The sequence below is a fragment of the Camelina sativa genome, chromosome 1 (genome assembly GCF_030686135.1).
Source record: "Camelina sativa cultivar CO46 ecotype springtype chromosome 1, ASM3068613v1".
In the NCBI taxonomy this organism is placed as follows: Eukaryota; Viridiplantae; Streptophyta; class Magnoliopsida; order Brassicales; family Brassicaceae; genus Camelina; species Camelina sativa.
The window spans coordinates 10,705,038-10,727,351 of record NC_141880.1 but is presented as its reverse complement, the minus strand read 5'-3'; the positions used below and the strand labels follow the sequence as shown (position 1 = coordinate 10,727,351).

The following is a 22,314-nucleotide window of genomic DNA, read 5'->3' as shown; positions in this document are numbered from 1 at the left end:
CTAACGCGAGGACGGCTCGGAAACTTAGCGAGTGTCGGTCGACACCATGTGGGGGTGTCAGTCGACACCGTTAGGGTTTCGGGGGTGTCGAGCAGGTGTCGGTCGACACCCAAGTGGTGTTGGTCGACACCAGATGTCCAGTGTTGGTCGACACCTTCTGGTATCGGTCGACACTCTTCCAACAGTAACCGGATCATGTCGGGTCATTTTTTTCATGTTCCTGTTTGTTTTATTAATGTTGTTTGTGGCATGAGAGATCTTATTGCTTGTGTGTATAGCCTCACTGAGTATTTATCAAATACTCATGCATCTCAATTTGTGTTTGTGGTGCAGATAAAGGCAAAGTGTGATTGTGAAATCAAGACAATGAAGAGGAAGATGTTCTAGGGACTCGATTGGATGTTGTTTGGCATTGCTAGGTTGATAGAGTTGGGCCATTAGAAACATTGCTAGGATTGCCGGTTTGGTGTTTTTTGTTGTTTGACATTGAAATGGTTAGGATTGGATATTGGTTATTCTATTATGGATTATTATTGGTTATTTAACTGATATTGTTATTCCGCTGTTGTTTGTGATTGTGGTTAGGTGGCTAGTGGATATGAGACCACTAGTCATAGTTATTTATATTATTATTATTTATTATTAGAAAAAAAACGGGTCAAATCGTTTCAGAAATAAATCCTGAAGTTCAAATTTATTTACAAATATGTCATTAACATTAATATTTTTTAATTTATAATTTATTATTTATTAAATTATGATAAGGTTTCCCATTTTTGATTAAAATCATGCTTTCAATACAAAATCTGTGGTAATATACGATTCTTTCCAAATTTTCGCTCCATTTAATGACAAATTTCTTTTTATATACGATTATCCTAAAATATCTTACCTACATATATGATTTATATATGTGGCAATGAGATCTTTATAACTTTTCTTATTTCCTCTAATTAGATCTTCCCATATATTGCGAAGACTCGGTGCCAAACAAACAATCGACATTAGTTTACTTTCGAAATATCTGCAAAAAAGGAAACCAATATTGCTAAAATTTGGTTTCAAATTCTGTTTTATTCATTTTTTTGGGAAATTGTAATATATTCACAATGAACGTTACTTGCATATTACAAGCATATTCTATTATATATGCTTAAACCAATTAATTTTGTTTCAAAACTGTTATTTGTGAGGATATTTTCAACTTGATCATCAAGATTTTTGCTCTTACTAACCCAGAACCCTCTCAAAATACTATAAATAAGACTCAGCATCTAAATTCACCAAACACGATAAACACTTCCTTTGAAGTACATTTTATCGTCTATAATATTGTTTTGTTACTCTATTTTATGATAGTTTTTGTTTTTAATTTAATAAATATAGTTTTGCGGTGTACCAAGTGTAAATATCTAATATTATACATTTGCATTCAACATTGTTTTGGATATCTATACTATTAATTGGAGAGTACACTTACAACTTAAAAAAAAAAAAAAACATATCATATATCCTTGTTGCCAAACAGACCCTATTGTCTACATAATTAAAAAAATAAAAAGTTAAACTTCCCTAAAACAATGGTAACAACTATTAAATAAATAAATGATTAACTTTTTTTATAATTGGTTATAGAATTCGTATATATATTTTGATATGGATATAAATCATAAATAATTAATTTTGAATATCTTAAGTTTTCCAAATCTTTTTCTAAATTAAATATTAAACTAATGATTTTCTCCTTAAATTTAATTAGAACAATAAAAAAAATTAAAGCCAACAAGATTACAAAATGAAATTTAAAATATTATAATAAAAATGAAATTTAAAATATTATAATAAAAACGAAATTGTTTCTATTAATAATTTATTGAATTTATATAGTTATTAAAATTTTATAAAATAATAAGAGATTTCCGCAATTAATAACATACCAAAAATGTAACTTATTATTTAACAATATTTCCATAACAAATGAATCTAATTAATTTCGAATAGTATTTATGAAAATAACTTAACAGATTATTTATTTTAAGAAATGTTGAAATAAAATCAGTAATTATTTACCAAATTTCTATAATTTAGGGATTATTTCTAAAACTAATCTTATATATTTACTCTCATCGGTTTAATAGAAAAATCTAGACAGTTGATTCAAAATCCAAATCTAATTATCCATATAGATTCAAACATATTGTATATGCATTAACTGAAAACTAAATAAGTTTTCAAAAGTTTTTCTATAGATTTTTTAGTTTTAAACGTAAAGCTAAAAATATTTACTCTTTCGAGCTTCTAAATAGAGTAATCGACCTAATATTCACATATCATATAAACCACTCTAGCACTATTTTTTTTTCTGCAAAAAAAAAAAGTGTCGATGTATTAAGTTTATGATTTATGATTCTATGTCGAGTTTATGATTTATGATTTGTTAAATATATAATTTTCTGTTGTGTATATAAGCATATACAAATCAAGATCTTTTTTCGAAAGCATACATTTTTCTACCTAGAGATTGTATATAAGGGGGGATTGTGGTATGAACGGGTATTCATCCAATTGACATAACATCTGCAAAACAAGAAAATTACATTTGATTGATTAAAAAAAGTCCACATTTTTTATATGAACCCGGTAAGTCACAAAATACTATATTAGTGTTTGTTTCTTTCAGTTTTTCTATAGATTTATTTAAGAAACCTCTGTAGGAAATTCTTATTAGAGTATGTAGTTGAGCTTTACATTAACATTAATTAACTTTTGAAACCAACAAGGGGTACGTATACATCTATACTAGTATTTTTGCAGCAGTTTTTGCTCAAAAATACTTTTTGGATAGTTTTTACATTTAATGTCATTTCATACTTATATTCATATCCAAACAAGGTTAATTAATTCTCTCTGCTATCCTTATAACCAAACAGAATTAAAATATTTTAAATATTTATATATATAATATTCTATAATTAATATAGAGATTTAGAAGATTTTTTCCATATTAAAAAATTAAGTTAAAATTTTCCTATCATCTTTTTTATTTCATATAAATTATAAATTTTCCTATAATTAATAAAGATATTTAGAAGATTTATTCTCCTATCATCTTTTTTTTTTAATTTAAATATAGTGAATCGTCATATAATGCATAAAGTTAATAAAAATGAATATTTTTTCTGCATATATTGTGATTTGAAATTTTTAAAACGAACATATATTACTCAATTAATATAAAAAGTGTGTGTTCAACATACATATATAGTAAATTTACCGTATATAGTAAATTATAGAATTTTAAGAAATTTATAACTTATAACTGATATATCTAAACTTAATAAAAAGTTTAAAATTATGAATATTTAAATATATTAAATTTTCAAAATAACACAAACGAGTTATATTACAAACGAATTATATTACATGACGGGTTATATGGCATTACATGATTGAATTGATAATACTAAAAAATAAAATATCATTAATATGATACTTTCAATACAGGTTAAATCTTTATTTTACTATTTTAACAACACCAATATAAAATATCTCGAATCAAACTGATTTAATTAAGATTGTATTAAACAAAAATTGTTGTGCAGTATACCATGAATTATATACTAAATTATTAAAATTAACAAAAGATTACATTAGCAAATTAGTATTAAAATAGTACATTAACAAAAGAAATAAAAAAAAACTTGCCCCACGGTGTACCGTGGGTCATAATCTAGTAAACTATATAAGTACAATTAATCTTCCATCACTATATTGTAATCAGCTGTATGTACTAAATTATATTATTTTTTTATTTTTCCAAATATATGATGTTAACAGTCTTTATTAAAATGGCACTATAACTTGGGATGTATATGGAAAAGAAAACAAAAAACATAGATGACAGTAAAATTTTATAACATGAGCACCTTGAAAATTTTTTTATAGTCTTTTAAGTTTTAAGTCATGGTTACCTTGAATTTCTAACGAAATTTTCAAGGTAACGATGACTCATAGTATAAATTTTTTTAATCCAAATCTTAAAATATTGATTAACACTCAAACACCCAAATATTCATAAATCAAAATGACAAAATTTTGGGTTAATGACGTTATACTATATAAATATGTTTACACATACTAAATAAATAATTCTTACTATTTTCAATTGAACCAGCATAAGTTCAAAATAAAATAAAAATAAAAAATACATAAAATATGTTCTGTAACAGTTAAAAATATTAAAAAAAAAACATAATCTAATATAGGTGTAACATATATAAAATAGTAAGAATAAAGAAGTCAATTAATTTTGTAATATTTTTATTAAAACATATGGTATATAGATATACTATGAATTATATTTATGTTTGTATTATACGGGAGTTTAAGAATTTATGTATTCGTCCGGTCCCCTTCCGTTTTCAATCGGATATTTGTCCCATATCCGGAATGTCCCATATTGGGAATGGTTTCTGTTATGCAACAAAAGTTTGAGAACAAGTGTAGCACATAATGGAACATGACAAAACGAAAAGAGAGTTACGGCCATCCCTAAATATTTGTATATGTTAATAGTAATTCATAGATTATTTATCCAATTTAATAGTTCACAAATTTAATAGAATATAACCAATCATTATTTCATTTAGTTTGTTACCAGTCCAACCGTTATGTTGTTTCAAATTTTAAAATACTGGGAAATCATTATTATTTTAAAATTTTAAACATTAATAAACCAAACCAAATATCAAACTAAAATTTTAATTAGTATAAGTTTAATTATATATACAAAATTAATTTTGTTTATAAACATAACCCCGCACGTACGTGCGGATCTGAACCTAGTTAAATTAATAAGATAGTAGTACATTTCTTTATTACTTTCTTTATTAAATTATTAGATTTGAGTTTTTAACCAAGAATTTGCAAATGCATGCATGCATGGCCTAGACGTACGCTTTAGCAATTTTTCGTCACTTGGCTAATTTTAAAAGAAATTAAAGTTCTATCGTTGCATCAGATCCAAGAAAAAAGTTTGGGTATTGCAATCATCAAAACTCATGAATTTTGTATTTAGTGATCCCATGGCACTCATTATTTTGTTTATAAATATAGCTAGAATTTAAAATAGATTTATGTGATCGAGCTTGGTACTACCAATATACCTTACCCTTAAACTCTGCATTAGTCGACTTAATTTGTAATATGCCTGAATTTTCAATGGACCTGGACTTAGCTGAATTAATATATGGCTCTAAGCTTATAATTTAATTCAAAATTTCATGATATATAGGAGTGCGTACGTAGTATAGTTACTATTCATAAGAAGAATTAAATAGTCAAATATTGTTGGTGTTTAAAAATTAGTTAATTAGGACCCATAAGATTGCGCATTGCTTTAGTTTTTGTTTGGGTACAAAGTCATTATCATATTGCACGTTTGACCTTGGTTTGGTTAATTTTTTCCGATAAAATGATCGGGCATATACTATATCTATATTTATGCTAGTATAATTAAATTTTGAATATGACACAAAACATTGAGACAAATTATAAAATAGGATGAAACTTTCTTCTCGTGATCGGGAAAATAGGGTACAAATTACAATAACATAATTGCCATATGAATTAAAAGACCCATGAACATCCACATGCTCTTGTTCCCTAACCCTCATGGGCCCTGAATTTAATAAATTCCTCCCACAAAATTAGAGCGCAAAAGAGGTCAAATTATACTGTTTGGAACTAATTGGAAGCATCAACGACTTACATAATTTAGATGAGATTATTAAATATGAATGATTTATCAACCAATAAGAACCATAATAACTCGTAAGTCAACAAATTGTAAATATGAACGAAATATTCGAATATTAAAACTGTTGGACTAAGTTTATGTCCTCTTGTGGGAGTGTATAATAAATTAATTATACAAAAAGTTGTTTATAATTAATGAATATCTTTTACATGGATTGAAATTAGGAAAACAACATATTTTTGGAGAGATGGCTTAATTAATCTTGTAAATCTGCCACACATGTATAATCATCAGTTAGTTTATAATATGACAGATTACGGACCACATGTCCGAAAAAATTAGGATTTCAATTTATGACGAAATGACAACAAACCAACTTTGATTTCTACTTTTTGTTCGTGGATATGTTGATTGATTAAAGACTTCGAGTAAGTGTCGATACGAAGTCGGATTCTTAAAGCCAACTAACACTTCTCATGTTAACAAAAAGTTTACCAATACTACGAATATGTGTAACATTTAAACCAAAAAAAAAAAAACGAGTATGTGGCTTGTTTAATACAATATTGTAATTAGTAGGCTTGAAAGATCAATGTATCCACATATCTCCCGTTACATTTTTTGCGACTACCTCCAATACCAGACAGTCATTTTACACGCACGGTTATTTAACATTGCAAACTATAAATTCAATAATTGCTACACACACACACACACAAATCTTCTCCAATATAGCTTTCGCATCAAAAGTTCATTGCAAATTTGTCACAAATATTATGATGAATCACAGCAGATTTAACATATTGATAATTAAGTTTTATTTTTAGAAAGAACGAAATATAAGCTAAGATGTCATTAACATAACAAGTAATTATTCATTTTGCGAAAAATAAAACTATAATAACCCACACAAGAAACGACAAGAGGCATAGTAGGGATCAAAACACATGTACATGTACATACACATAATTTATATATGCATATATATCAAGTTGTGATTGATCATCAAACCGACAGACACATGTTGGGGCAATAAATATGACACAAACACAGAGATTTTGAAGTTTCCTCTCTTTTGGTCACATTACAAATTTGTCCACATCTTACTGGTAAAATAATACTATTGCCCTATATTCCCATCAAGTATTTAAAATTACAACACACATATATATAGGGAGAAAACCACATAAAATCATATAAAAAATACATATAAAATCAAGAACCCGTCATATTGTTGAGCATTGATAGTTCTTTTTTTTTTTTTTTTTTTTGACTCTAAGATCTGTTCTTGCAGTACTTCTCCATTGCTCTCGGGGCTATAACAAAGCCAAGATAACATAATTAACATTTATTTAAATAGAAAGGAAAAAATGAAATAAAAATTAAAGAGTTAGGGATGTACCAAGTCCAATTGCTTCAGATCCCTTCATAATGCGCAAACGTTTGCAAGACTCGACAAACATTCTGAAAGAGATATTCAAGTTTACGGTTAGAACATTAGTATAGGAGTCGTTAACATTAAAAGCTTATTCTATAAGGTTTTAAGAAATAAGTGGTGAGAAGAAGTTGTTGTGCCAGCTACGAAATGAGCTCTAAACTTATTGATACTATTGTATAATTTGAAAGATCCTCTTGTCTCTTGCCAACCAATGCATGGTTGTACTTATTTATCAAACATGGATGTTGAGTATCTTTGGCTGTGTCTCTACCAATTTCGGAAATGTGGTTAATGAGTCAAGTTATAAGTTAAAAAATATGAAACGTTAGTGATTAAGTTTGACTCACTCCCATGGGACATCGCCGACGAGCATCCAATCACCATCTTTGTCCTCGTAGCTTGGGACATACTCAGAACTATTGAGGAGATTCATAAGCTTGCTCTCGTTCATGAAATCTATCATTCCTTGTGCTCCATAGTTTCCTTGAAATTATTCAAGACATTCAAAAATCATATAAATTTATGTGCTTGTAATGTCATTATTCGTATATACTACATAGTTAAGTCGTACACATTTAGCTTGATTACATCTTGTTCATATGTATAAGATGCGAATGTGTAGTTCTATCTTGGTCAGCGTCATGAGTTTGTATATATGAATAGATATAGTAAATAATATATATGTTATATACCAATTTAGTTTTTCCATACTTTTCGATATGAAATTTCTAACACGTACCCATAGTGAAGGAGCTGAACATTTTGGCCAAGGCATCAGAGAGATCCTGGTAGCTTTTGTACATCTTGAGGTCAACTTTTCTGAGATATGGAGCACCGTCCATGGACACCTTCACCAAGCCGGCTCCAGCCGCTCCTCCACTGCCGCTGCCGGCCTTCTCGCTGCTGGCCTCTTCCGTGCCGCTGGCCTTCTGTTGCGTCATTATGTTCTTCCTGTAGTTCCTCACAGGTGGCCAACCCACCACTTGTGCTCTACAGACAACAACATTATTTATAAATGTGTAAATCAACCGATGTAATTATTAGTTACCATGCATTATGTACCATATTGGCTTGATTATAACATGTATTATTTCATGTTTGCTTGTACGCATGTATATATTGGTGTTTAAGCATCAACCACACTTTAATTATTATTAAATTATTTTCTTGGTATAATATTGTTAGAAAATAAATTTATATCAAAGTTTTTTTAACCCCCAAAAAAAAAGGATTATGCATATGGAAAGTATATATGTAATATTTAACATTCAAGAATTTGTATTTTGTTCGTATGTTTATAGTTTACCCCTCACAATATTTGTAATTTTGGAGGACATATAATATAACTATATGTTTTATACATGTGTGGATCAAATTGTTGATACGTAGTCCAAGTGAAAATAAATATATAAATAAACACGTATATATGTAACTTACTTAGCAGGAGGCTTGGCAGGGTCTTTAAGGAGAGTTTTCTCCTTGGTAGATGCGGCGACGTTGTTTAGATCAACGGAGCCTTCTTTGTTAGATTGAAGATTGAGCATGAGATCAACGGTCTCGGAGAAGCCTCTCTTGCTTCCCACCGCCGATTTGGCAGGACTCTCAACGGCTTCAGCGCCACCGGGGAGGCCGAGACAGAGCTCCGTCGCCTTGAGGTTCATAAGTTGTCCGATCATATTAATTACTTGTAGTGGATTAGAAATGTATTGTTTCTCTCTCTGAAGAGGTAAGAGGGGAAGAAGAAAGGAGAGGGAAGGGGCAATAATAATATAAGGGAGAGAGGATGGTGGTGGGGTGTATGTATTCGTGTAATTGCATGTGCATGTCCTTTGCTCTCTTTTTTTCTTCATATGTGGGGTTTATGACACGTGGGCCCAGGGTCGGACCCACATAGGTTGGACGAGGTGCAACTGAACCATATAAAATATAAAACTAGTTTGATTTTGTATTAACATTGTTGATATAAGTGGTTTAGTGGTAATGAATGCACCACATAATTCAAGAGGTGAAGGGTTCAAATCTCTTCTAAAAATAATTTTTGCTCTTTTTGCATCTGATCCAAACTTTGGCTGGATCCGCCACTGCGTGGGCTTGATTAGATATTAGGTAATCACTTATTCTCTGTTACTACAAATTTAAGTTGAGATAATTTTGTTTAGTTAATCATCCAGCTAGAAAGTTTTTGATTAGTGACCGGGAAATTATGTTTTTCTCTTTTTTGTTTTGGGAAATTATGTTTTATTACGAGGAAGGTCACATATTCATTAGGATCTATTGTGTATAAAGCTAGCTAGCTTGAGCACATATAACTGTAGCTAGGTAGTTTATAATACTACTAGCTACTATATAAAGTAAGAAACGAATTCAGATTGTTTGTAAAAGAAAAAAAGAATAAGTTCTCTCAATGATGGGCTTGCGCAGGATAGAAGGCCCGTACGTGTCAGAAGGCCGAACCCACGTTATGTGGATTAGGCGGTGAAGAAGCTTCGGGAACGTGGTGTTGGTGTTTTGGTTTTTTTATTTTAGTTTGGATATTCTTGTTATGGTTTTGGTGTTATCTCCTGGTGTTATCTTTATCTCTTGGGACTCAATAGTCTCTTCTACATAAATCAATAAAAAGCAACCATAGAAGGTAGTCATAACTACCTATTAAAAAGACCTCGTGTTCTTGTGTTACTAAACTCTGATCGGGACCTAACACTCAACGTGTCTATGTATGAATTGTATTAATTACTCCTTTGTGAGATTTGTTAATAATAGCCTATTTGGTACACAATGTCTCCTCTGGTCAACTGTTCATCGCATACAAAGCAAGTGGAATTGGGCGGTGAAATTCCGTTAATCAAATTGGTCAAACATTATAATTAGTTTGTGTCGAGCAATACCAGTCATATATATATATATATATATATATATTAATTTAATTGCATACGGTCTCCCGTTTTATTCTGTACCATCTTGGTTATTAAATGTGTTAGTTAAACGTAATGAATAGATAATACAGGCTACTACTAAACAAATGGGGAAAAAATAATAATAATAATAATACAGGCTACTACTAAACAAATGGGAAAAAAAATAATAATAATAATAACAGACTCATAATAAAAGAGTAGACATTTGTGGTATATAAACGGAGAATCTATTTGTTGGTCTAGGTTCATGTTCTAAGTGAGGACACTGAGTGTAGAGTAACTTCAATCTTCTTCTTCCCAACACAAGAAAAAAAATAGTATTCAAGGGCCATTTGCATCATGGCTGACGACGAGAAATGAGGATGGTTCTTTGGGAGTTGGGAGAAGCTCGATGAAAATCTATCTTACAGCATTTAGAGTTACACGTGAGCATAAACATATTATAGACACTTCGATTTTGAAAGTGAAAGAGATAATTGTAACTTTCATAGTATTAAACTATTAATTAATTAATAATAACATTTTATATGAAAACAGTTTTTCAGGAAAAAGATAATAGTTATGAAAAGAACGCCTTTATTTGGGTGAATGATAACATTGGGAATTCAGAATTCTTCTAACCACTATGAAATTATTTAGACGAAACATCTTATCGTGAAGAGTTGTAACTCGCCAAAGTCGTATATTAGTAATCTTCTTTCACGAGTGGCCGTAATCTTATGGATTGAACTACCACTGATTTTTTATCCGGTTCAACCGGCAAGATTGACATGTGTTTTAGCTACCTAGTGATTTAGAGTGTTATGCATCCTTGTAATCAAGTGTTTTGATTTGAAATCTAAACTAATTAACTAAAAAAATACAAACCATATCAATATCAAAGTGGCCAACCGTACCGAACATGGCACCAAAACGCTCTTAATTATTGTACCACCACAACTTTATTTTTTTTTGACGTAAAATTTGTTGGTTTCTTTCGAATATCCCATATTTGGACTTACCATCGATTCCCATTTATATAATCAATCAAACAAAGCAAAAAGTATTATGCACTTCACTAGATCTGACTTTTGGCTAATTGTATCACTCATAGAAAACTTGACCAGAACTCCATGAAGAATCTCAGAGCAATGTACACTACCATTACATTTTTTTTTTGTCAAACACTCTACCATTACATATGTCTAGTTTTTAGCTACTTGAAAAAGTTTGGACATTATGGATTTAAAAAATAAAAAAAAAAAGTTTCTGAAGAGAATTACAGAGTTAGTTCATTTATTATAAATGTCAGCATGAAACCCGACTTAGGGAACTAGTAAACCTGTATATTTCAGAAACTGTTTGACCATATAAAAAGGCATATGTACATTCAGTACATGCATGTCTGAAAAAAAACCATTTTAATTATAGAAATATCCCACAATTTCGAACTCAACATTCTGTAAAAATAGTTACAACAATACTGTACGAGTTATCGTAAATAATAACACTGATAATAAATACTGTATTTTTTTTTGACCATCTTACTCTGAAGTGATGAACATATTCCTCAATATCCGTGATACTTATGAAATTATCAATTGATCATAAATATTCCATATTAATTAGATATACATAATTTTAGAAAATTTATTCCCTAAACTTCCAATCATGTAAAGCCACATGAACGTACCTTAATTCGACAGAAAACATGCATGGATTAGTGAAAATATTTATTTGCATACTGATAAATTATTAAATTGTTTGAGTTTGTAAATATAGCAAGATAGGAGTCAATTTTGTCTAATTGTTTTTTAGTTAATCATTAGATACCAAAAGAATAGAAACACTTGAAACACAAATGGCCCGATCCCAGTTCATAAAATATGAATAGCACATGGATTAGACAGGTAATAGTATCTTTTAATCTTAAGTATGCCCATTTTTTCCGGTAATTGACCGGTTTTATTAAGTCTAGTCAGGGATAAACATCCAACAGTATAAGCTAAACCAATTTTCTTTTTCCTAATAATTATTTTCACTATTTTATTTATTTTATACTTTGTCTTTTTAAAAATAAAAATTAGAAAAGCATTATTACTTTTAAATTAAGAATTACTAAACTTATAAATAAGTAATATATACCTATTGCTTTAGTCTATTACTTTAGCCGAGATTCATTAATCTCCTTAGATTTAGATAAGTTTTTAATAATTTTTTCATATCGGCTACCATTATTAGATCCTACGACCTTTTGGATTCGTCTAAACATTTTTTCCAGTCCAGATATCATCTTTAGTCAAAAAAATAAAAAATTCAATGAGTTATTGTAGTTTTTTGGAACTATAAAACTTGTGTTATTGTGGCCTGAATTTTGGAAACACATATTTTACAATTAATTTAACATTTTGGAAGCATAAATGTTATCTCGCTTTTGTTAGTATTTTACAGTATTGATGGACAAAAAAATCTAAAATACACATTCAAAGTACCTAGTCTTTAAGCAGACCCTACAATATAGTAGATGTTTGTTTTGTTCAGTTTCTTATATTGTACGGAAAATGGTTTTGATATGAGTACTACGACTATCAGTATTACATTTATATATAATTAAACATCTAAAAATTACCAAAATTATATAAAAATACTCAAATGTATTTGAGATTATTTAAAATAATCATATTCAATACTAATTTTACCTAATTATTTAAACTAGCTAACCCACTTTTGATCTTTCTCCGATCTTCCTTGATCCTATCTCCCAAATGTGTAAGCCTAGTTTTTCTAATCATTTATAACTCTAACAAAAATATTTACAAGTTAAATTCCCCTTAAACCACGGTAGTAACACTTGTACAATTCATTAAGATATAAACTGTGGTCAAATGCACAAACCTAGTTGAAATATTTGAAATTCGCGACTGAATGAATATACACTTCAACACTTGGACTTGGAGATTCCTTCAATCTCTTAAGAGTCCTTTAATCTCTTAGGAAATTAGAGTGAGTGATGAAGAGGGAGAGACAAGTCACGTCGAAAGAAACATACCAAACCCCATCAAATCAGGCTCTTGTCTTTGCCTTGTCAACATCCCTCACCCATTAACCATTTCTTTATACCACTCCACCAACCCAATCCTCAATTTTCTAGTACATGTTTTCTCTTTTATCTCCTATGTAAATAGAAATCTTCATCATGTAAGAAATAATGCTACGATAAGTTCAGTTAGTTTTAAGTTTGTAACACCTCTTATATTATCATCAGCTAAGAAATAATGAATATGTTTACTTAGATTTATTTCTTTATTATGAGCTTATAAATATTAGATGTACATGTACAATACCTACCTTCGATTCTTAGAGTTTATAAGCTGTTATGTGCAAGGATGCGAATGCAAATGGTTTATACAGTGAGCAATTCGATATAATATCTGGTTCCTTAAAATTTTTTTGATAATTTTTAGCGGTTGATACGATCAATCTCGGTAGAAACAATATTCTATAGTAAATCGCCTCGATCTTTTGTCAAATAGCTTTTGACTTAAAAAGCAATGTCCCCTTCATGGTTTTTTGTCATCGAGTGCACATATATAATTTTCAATTTTCGATATCATATGATAGATCTTTGTGTATTTTTTGAATCTCATAAACGAAGTTTTAAAATATCGCAATGTCCTAGTTAATTCAGCGGCTACATCATCTTTCTAAAATTTGATCTTTTTTTTGTTCAACTGATGTTATATTAGATCATAAGGATTGTTTGGGATGATTACAGTTAGCCAAACATGGGGACAAAAGCTATATTTCCCTTCTATCTTTCTAAAATTTGATCTAATTAAAATCTTTAATTAGCGCATGTGTAAGAACCAAAAGTGTAGAAATATAATATTTTAATTATTATATAACAGTAGAAATAATGAATAGTTATATGAGTCTGTATACGGTTATTAGTTATAAGTTTATTACTATCATTTTTTAGTTTTAATAAAGCCTCTCAACCATAAGTAAAATGGTTAAACATAGACATAGACTGAACTGCCTGATTAAAGAAATGTATTCTTGAGGGTGAAGCCACTCCTAGTGTTAGTGTGAATACGCATTGACATCGTCAAGGTTATATAGTTTGGATCTGATTTTGACATCTCTTTTTATCTTTCTGATATTTTAAAAAGAGCAGAAAATGTCTCTCTTTTTTAAGTCATCCACATAGTACATTAACTATTTTATAAAGGTATAAATGAAAAAGACAAATTTATTTTTTGAATCTCATCGGTTATTTCTTACATTTGTATACTAACTAGTGATTGTGCTCGCATACATGTATAGATGGGTAATTTAGAAATTATGAATCTTAATATATATATATATATGTATATCATAATTATGTGTAAATGGATATAAATTGTATTACTAAAATACGTATTTCCATTTACATATAATTATGATATACATACATATATAAATATATATCATAATTATAAAGCTATTCGTACTGTTAATGTAACAATTATGATATATATACTGTTAACGTACTAAAAATTGTGTAATACAATTCCTAATGTCGGTAGATAGTGACAATATGTAAGCAGACCTATCAAATAGAAGTGATTTAGATCTAATGATTTATATTAGTGTTGTTGTCATAACATAACCTACTAAATTTAATCATAACTCTTTCATGCTTATTATTAAAAATAATTTGTGTATCAGTTTATCACACCCCACTAGACCCGTTTTTTTAAAAAATAATAAATAATAATAATAAATAAACTACAATTAGTGTCTCATACTCACTAGTCACCTAACGACAATCACAAACAACAACAAAATAACAAATACCAATAAATAACTAATAAACCAATAACCAATATCAAGTAAACCGTAATAATTCCAAAACCATAAACTAAAGATCCAAATCAACATAAACCAGAAAACCAGCAATTCTAAACAACATTCTAAGACTCAACTCTAGCAATCTAACAAAAGCCAGACAACAACCAAGCGAGACCCTAGAACATCCTCCTCTTCATCGTCTTGATTCCACGATCACACTTTGCCTTTACCTACACCACAAACACAAATTGAGATGCATGAGTATTTGATAAATACTCAGTGAGGCAATCCTCCCATCTACTAGGCTATACACACAAGCAACAATGATCCAATGTTCCACACAAACAACAAACAAAACACACAAACCAGGAAAACGAACATCATCTCGCTGGAAGGGAGGTGTCGACCGACACTATCATTGGTGTTGACCGACACTACCCCACAGTGTCGATCGATGCCATCTTGCAACTGCGATCCGCTCGAAGCCGAGAGTCGGATCTCGCTTTTCAACCTCTTCCAAATCGTCCAATACTCCAACCCATGCCGGAATCATCCTTACGAACCTGTAGAAACCAATCCCCAACAAGAAAACACACAAAACAACAACAAAAAGAAAGAACAAGGAAATCAAGGGCTTAGATTAGCCATGGTCATGCACTCACCTCTTTGCAGGAAATTTCTGACCAACAATGAACGAATCCACACTCCCAGCAAGCTTCCCACACGTTCCTAGGCTTGAATCTCACTCCCACAACAAGATCTCGCCCACAAAGCCTTAAAATCTCACAATCTCCCTCTAGAACCTCAAGAACAGTTTTCTCTCTTTTGTTTTCTCACAAAGCGGCGTGAGACAACAAAAACACGGCCCTAGGTTGTTTTCTCCTTTTTAAACCTTGGTCCAATGGTTTCCCTTAAACCAAACCGGTCCAAATCGATAATTAAATCAATTTGGTCGAACCAGAAATAAGTGGTGTCGACCGACACTCACCCCCAAAACGCAGAGTTTTGGTTCGCAGGCATTACAATTCTCCCCAACCAAAATAGATTTGTCCTTGAATCTCGAACACCACTCAGCCAAGGAATCATGTGCTACCGACTCCACGGCCCGTACTCCTCCGACCGATATACGAAAGGTCACCTCTAGGTGATAGACTCACACTCCAGGCGTTATTTGCTCTCGACTTTTGGACTTTCCTTTACTCACAGGCCTAAACCTTGAGTTTTTATTGGCTCTTCATCAGACCTAAGTCTGCATGCCATAATGTTGGCTCCTCATCGGGCCTAAACCCGCATGCCATAATGTATAAAGAAAAATCCAATATTCGTCTCTCGGATCGTCACCCTACAGCGCGTCTTCGGATCGTCATCCGAAGTCAATATACCAACCACACTCCCAAACCACAAAGTCTTAGAATATGGCGGTACTAGGAGAACGAAGTCCCCCAAGAGTCGCGAGCAAAAAATTCTGAACACGTCTGATTCCTATCCCTATACAGGTTTTCTTCCTATGGCTCGCGTAAGACAGCAAAATGTCCTACACACCACATATCCCCTCACTCGAATACCTCATGACCACACAAGGATCATCTCACTGCCCCACGGGCTGCCACGAAGGCCAAACAAATGTCCTAAACAGAACCGCCACAAAGGCCAAACAAAAAAAAATACTTAGGCTCACCCCTAGGGGTGAACCTCTCCATTCACCCCCTCTTCTTTCAACGAATCAGAATTTCCATCTAATATTTCATTTAAAAAATAAATCAAAATTAAATTAAAAGCATAAAATTATACTTTTAATTTTAATTAAGGAAAGCTAGCAAACTTGTGATCCTTGCTCCCACACTTGAAGCAACCCGCACAATCGACGTCTTCCTAGCTTCCCACCTCCTCTTGGTTCCCTGCATAGGCTTACCGCCCTTGCTAGAACCTCTCTGGTGCTGAGCCTTACTAGGTTGAACTGCTGGGCTAGCCGCCACTGACTATGCCCGGATATCCTCCTCAATCCCTGTTGCAGTCTCAACCAGCTCTGCACGCGAAGCATAACTCCGGCCCCTAAAATGAACCCTCAAGTCACCACGTAGGGCCCCTACAATGAACCCTCAAGTCATCACGTAGGGCCTCCTCGGACTCTATATCCCGACCCCTGTACCTCAAAAGTTGACTAAACTCCAAGTCAAGCTCCCGCACTGATTAAGTCCCCTGAGCTAGCTGAAGGAACTGCACCTCCAACCTATCCAGTGCCTCCCTAGGGAAATACTTGCGGTTGAACTCCAAGATGATGTCAGCCCAAGACTTGATGCACTTGTTAGTACATCTGAAAATTATGAATCAATGGGCGAAAGCCTAACGGAGCAATGCCGCGTGGAGGTAGAAGGCCTCAGAACTCCATCACAACTGAGCATAACCAGTCAAATAGTGGACCCCAGTAAGGACATCTCAGAGTATGGAAGTTACGTTCCACACTCGTCCTCCACGCATACGCATCGGTAGGATCTGTACCTCCCGAAAACCGCTCAGTACCAATACGGTCCATCTATGTCAACATGTTGATATAACGAGAATGGACCCCCACATCCGCAGCCACTGGCTGCCACTCCTCCGCCACCATTGGTGGCACTACCTGAGCCTGAGTCGGTGCCACTGGTGGCAACCGCTCTAACAATTGTGCCAGCAAACCCGCAAAGTCGACACCCGAGACTCCACCAACTGGGACACCCGCACCCGGGGCCCTAACATCACCGGCTACTGGAGCATCAACACTGCCCCCTTCGGCCACACTTATGGAATCCCCCTGGTCACCCTACGACTCGCCAACACCCTCTGCTGTCACACTCTGGTCCGCAGTCTCACTAACAGCGGAATAACAAATACCAATATATAACCAACAAACCAATAACCAATATCAAGTAAACCGTAATAATTCCAAAACCATAAACTAAAGATCCAAATCAATATAAACCAGAAAACCAGCAATCCTAAACAACATTCTAGGACTCAACTCTAGCAATCTAACAAAAGCCAGACAACAACCAAGTGAGACCCTAGAACATCCTCCTCTTCATCGCCTTGATTCCACGATCACACTTTGCCTTTACCTGCACCACAAACACAAATTGAGATACATGAGTATTTGATAAATACTCAGTGAGACAATCTTCCCATCTACTGGGCTATACACACAAGCAACAATGATCCAATGTTCCACACAACCAACAAACAAAACACACAAACCAGGAAAATGAACATCATCTCGCTGGAAGGGAGGTGTCGGCCGACACCAGCCTAGTGTCAATCGATGCCATCTTGCTGGTGTCAATCGATACTCCACCTGCAACTACGATCCGCTCGAAGCCGAGAGTCGGATCTCGCTTCTCAACCTCTTCCAAATCGTCCAATACTCCAACCCATGCCGGAATCATCCTTGGTAACCTGTAGCAACCAATCCCCAACAAGAAAACACACAAAACAACAACAAACAAGCAAGAACAAGGAAATCAAGGGCTTAGATTAGCCATGGTCATGCACTCACCTCTTTGCAGGAAGTTTCTGACCAACAATGAACGAATCCACACTCCCAACAAGCTTCCCACACGTTCCTAGCCTTGAATCCTCACTCCCACAGCAAGATCTCACCCGCAAAGCCTTAAAATCTCACAATCTCCCTCTAGAACCTCAAGAACAGTTTTCTCTCTTTTGTTTTCTCTCAAAGCGGCGTGAGACAACAAAAACACAACCCTAGGTCGTTTTCTCCTTTTTAAACCTTTGTCCAATGGTTTCCCTTAAACCAAACCGGTCCAAATCGATAATTAAATCAATCTGGTCGAACCAGAAATAAGTGGTGTCGACCGACACCACCATGGGTGTCGATCGACACCCACCCCCAAAACGCAGAGTTTTGGTTCGCGGGCGTTACAATTACAAATGCGTATCAGTGATATCACTTGATATAATAATAAGACTATCCAAGAAGATCCTTGAGTCTTGTTCAACACGAACGAAGTCAAAAATCAATTCTTCCAGCCAAACGACTATTTGGAATATATTCTTACCTTATTTAGAGCATTTTTCGGAGTGGAATCGGTCCAATGAGAGTTCGAATAAAGGAGCTATTTATTTTACAAATCAGTTGAACTCATAACTACTTAATTTGGACCTACAAGCATTCAACGGAGGATTCCGACCAATATAGAAGGACTCAAGCTATGAAACAAACTACTTTGGAATCTTTATTCAACCTAGAACCGCTGAGGTTTGTAAATAAACTATTCTGTTTATTGCTTTTTTTTCTGTCTACTGCTTGATTTACCATTTACACTTTAATTTTCACTATTTTTAATGTTTTTTAGCTTAAAAATCAAAACAAAAATTCCAAACCATTATCTCTAGATTACTTTGGATCTCAAAAACGTAATGTTGCAAATTGCAATCTTTCAATCCCCTGCTGTGGATTTAAGGTCATTGTACGTATTTTGTGGTGTTATATAATTCGGGTCATATCACAAAACACACCCTATTCATAGCTCTATTTATCTACTACTGACACCTCAGGACCGCTTAAAGCTAATGTGAGCCCAATTTCATTAATACATACAAGAGAATAAAAACAACGTTAACTTGAGCCCAGTTTCAATATGCACAAAGGTGTCCACGTCATAAGTTGAGGTAAGTTCAGCTTTTAGTGGTCAATGCCAGAAAGGCAGGGTCATAAGTCATAACTTCATAAAACAAAACTGAAAAAAAATGTTGGCTTTGGATTCTTTGAACGGTGAACATATTAATGCCCTTTAATTAAATATTTATTGCATTTTGTGGCTTCAATATTTGAAAGAAACTAACGCTAATCACCGTGAACCTCTTTACTTTTCGAGTTTTATGGTTTGCTTTATATTTTTCGAGTGGCATTGGTAACGTTTGTATTTTTTTATTTTTTTTGTATGAATGTTAAATTATATTCACCGAAAAAAACAACAGTGGTCCAAAGTTGGTTTTACATTTTAAAACAACAGTTTAACAACAGAAGAGTTTAAGAGACTGAAATGGTTGAGAAGGGATGACTTTGGAACCAGAGCTGGAGTCCATTCTCATAGCCAGAGGTGGAAGTCAGTGTGAGTAAACGATTGCGGACTTGCTTGTGGATAAAGCGGCAAAGGGTGGATGACGAGGTAGGAGCTTCACCGTGCCTTCGAGCATTACGTTCCCGCCATAGGCTGTGTATAGTGGATTGGAAGACATACCGCAGGACAAACAGGGGTAGGCGAGGAGTAGAAGAGTCCCAAGCCAATGTTGCCCAAGACGTGGTGAACCGGGCTCCCAGCAAGGTCTGAACAAGAGTAGACCACACGTTCGAGGAATAGGAGCAGGAGAAAAAAAGATGTTCTCTCGTTTCCCCACAACCCTGACAGAGAACACAATCTCCATTTGCAGCAGCATTCCACTGAACCAACTTGTCACCAGTAGAGAGCCGATTATGGTGAGCAAGCCAAGCTATAAAGGCGTACTTAGGTGTTGAATGAGTGAACCAAACGCCTGCAGACCAGGCACAGAGAGCGTTTGGTTGCCTTATCAAACACCAAGTATCATAGGAAGCGAATTTACTCTTAAAAGAACCATTCTTCTGTTTCCAGAGTGGACGATCACTACCTTGAGGTTGCACTGATTGGCGGATAGAGTCAAGAGCATCCTCAATCTGATTCAGAATATCAACACGATGCCGTCGTCGTCGATGCGAGAGGGCCTCTGCCACAGTACTCTTATGTGGGATCCCCATATCAATACTACCCCGGTTCCCAAGTTGAGCAAACAGCGGACCAATAGGGCTCCAAACATCAAACCAGAATGAAGTTTCAGTGCCCGTAGATATCTCCTTTTTATGTAAATTCGCTGCAAGGTCACGGTATTGCAAAATCTTCCTCCACATCCATGATCCACCAACACTCCTCTCATTGACAGAGAAAAACGAACCAGTGCGGATCAAGTTCCTACGAACCCAGTTGACCCAAAGAGAGGTACTAGCAGACACTAGTCGCCAAATGAGCTTCAAAATACACACTGTGTTCGTATCCTGCAAACGACGAAGCCCCAGTCCTCCCTCATGCGTTGGTTTACACACGTCAAGCCAAGAGATTTTGGCCTTTTTAGTATTTAGATCCGGACCAGACCACAAGAAAGCCGAGAAGAGACTATCAATCTCCTGAAGGCATCGCTTCGGCAAACGGAAAGCAGAGAACCAGAAATTGGTGAGACTAGATAACACCGACTTGATCAACTGAAGTCTACCCGCGAAAGACAAAAACCGACCAGTCCAGCAGGGGATACGACTACGAATACGCTCAAGGAGAGGAAGATAGTCAACATGTGTCATAGAACGGGTGAGGAGAGGGAGTCCCATGTACCGAACAGGGAGGGAGCCCACAGAGAACTGGAAGTGCTGTAGGATGTCGTGCTGATGTTGAGTTGAAAAACCAGCCATGAACAGCGTGGATTTCTGAAGGCTTATTCTGAGGCCCGAGACAGCGGCAAACCTATCAAAAACAGCTAGAGTCTCCGCAATTGAGTGTGAGCTCCCATCAGTAAAGATGAGAATATCATCAGCAAAGCAGAGGTGTGTGAGGTTCATTGTTTTGCAGCGAGGGTGATAACCAATGCAATGATCAGTAGCAGCCTTATCCAGCATTAGGGACAGGACATTCATACAAATGACAAATAGATAAGGGGATAAAGAACATCCTTGCCTCAAACCTCTTTTGCTGTGGAAATAACCAGCTAACTCCCCATTGACTTGCACAGAAAAAGAAGCCGAGCAGATACAGAGTTCTATCCAATGAATGAAATCCGCGGGGACATTAATAGCTTTGAGGATGTTGATAAGAAAAGGCCATTGCACTGAATCAAAGGCCTTGGAGATATCAATCTTCATCATACACCGAGGGGAGATGGACTCCTTGTGATAATCCTTCACCAATTCTGAAGCAAGCAACAGGTTTTCCATCAGAAGCCTATCCTTTATGAAAGCTGACTGATTAGGAGCAATGAATGAAGGCAATATAACCTTCAAACGATTAGCAATAATCTTGGAGACTACCTTATACAAGGAGTAACGTTTGTATTTTACCATACAAGCGAAGCTTTTTGAGGACGCTTTCTCTGCTATGGCCAAGCAGGAACAATGCAGAGCAATGAGTATAACGTGTGTGGACCGTGTAGTCTTAGTACCACTTTAATGGTCTATGCTGTACACTTTAGACTTTTATATATCTGTCTTCTTTTTCTGTTTAGAAAAACGCGTTTTCTAAACTTCAAATTATATCTGTAAAATATGATATTTTTCGAAATAGATAACATATTACACACATATTTTTCGACATATATATATATAAAAAGATAAACGTTGA

General features: G+C 34.0%; 2 protein-coding genes across 2 annotated transcripts; both read right to left on the bottom strand.

The window, feature by feature from the left end:
* Positions 1-6,797: 6,797 nt before the first annotated feature.
* On the bottom strand, positions 6,798-9,846 carry LOC104788038 (auxin-responsive protein IAA7). The gene is made up of 5 exons (XM_010513720.2): positions 8,634-9,846; positions 7,936-8,186; positions 7,544-7,679; positions 7,161-7,222; positions 6,798-7,074 (listed from the first exon to the last, which is right to left on the bottom strand). The coding sequence occupies exons 1-5, from the start codon at positions 9,044-9,046 to the stop codon at positions 7,034-7,036; spliced, it is 903 nt and encodes a 300-aa protein (XP_010512022.2). The 5' UTR covers positions 9,047-9,846; the 3' UTR covers positions 6,798-7,033.
* A 10,100-nt stretch (positions 9,847-19,946) lies between these two features.
* LOC147949751 (uncharacterized) lies at positions 19,947-22,037 on the bottom strand. The gene has a single exon (XM_087510400.1). It carries the CDS (start codon positions 22,035-22,037, stop codon positions 19,947-19,949), a length of 2,091 nt encoding a protein of 696 aa, XP_087366526.1.
* Positions 22,038-22,314: the final 277 nt, after the last annotated feature.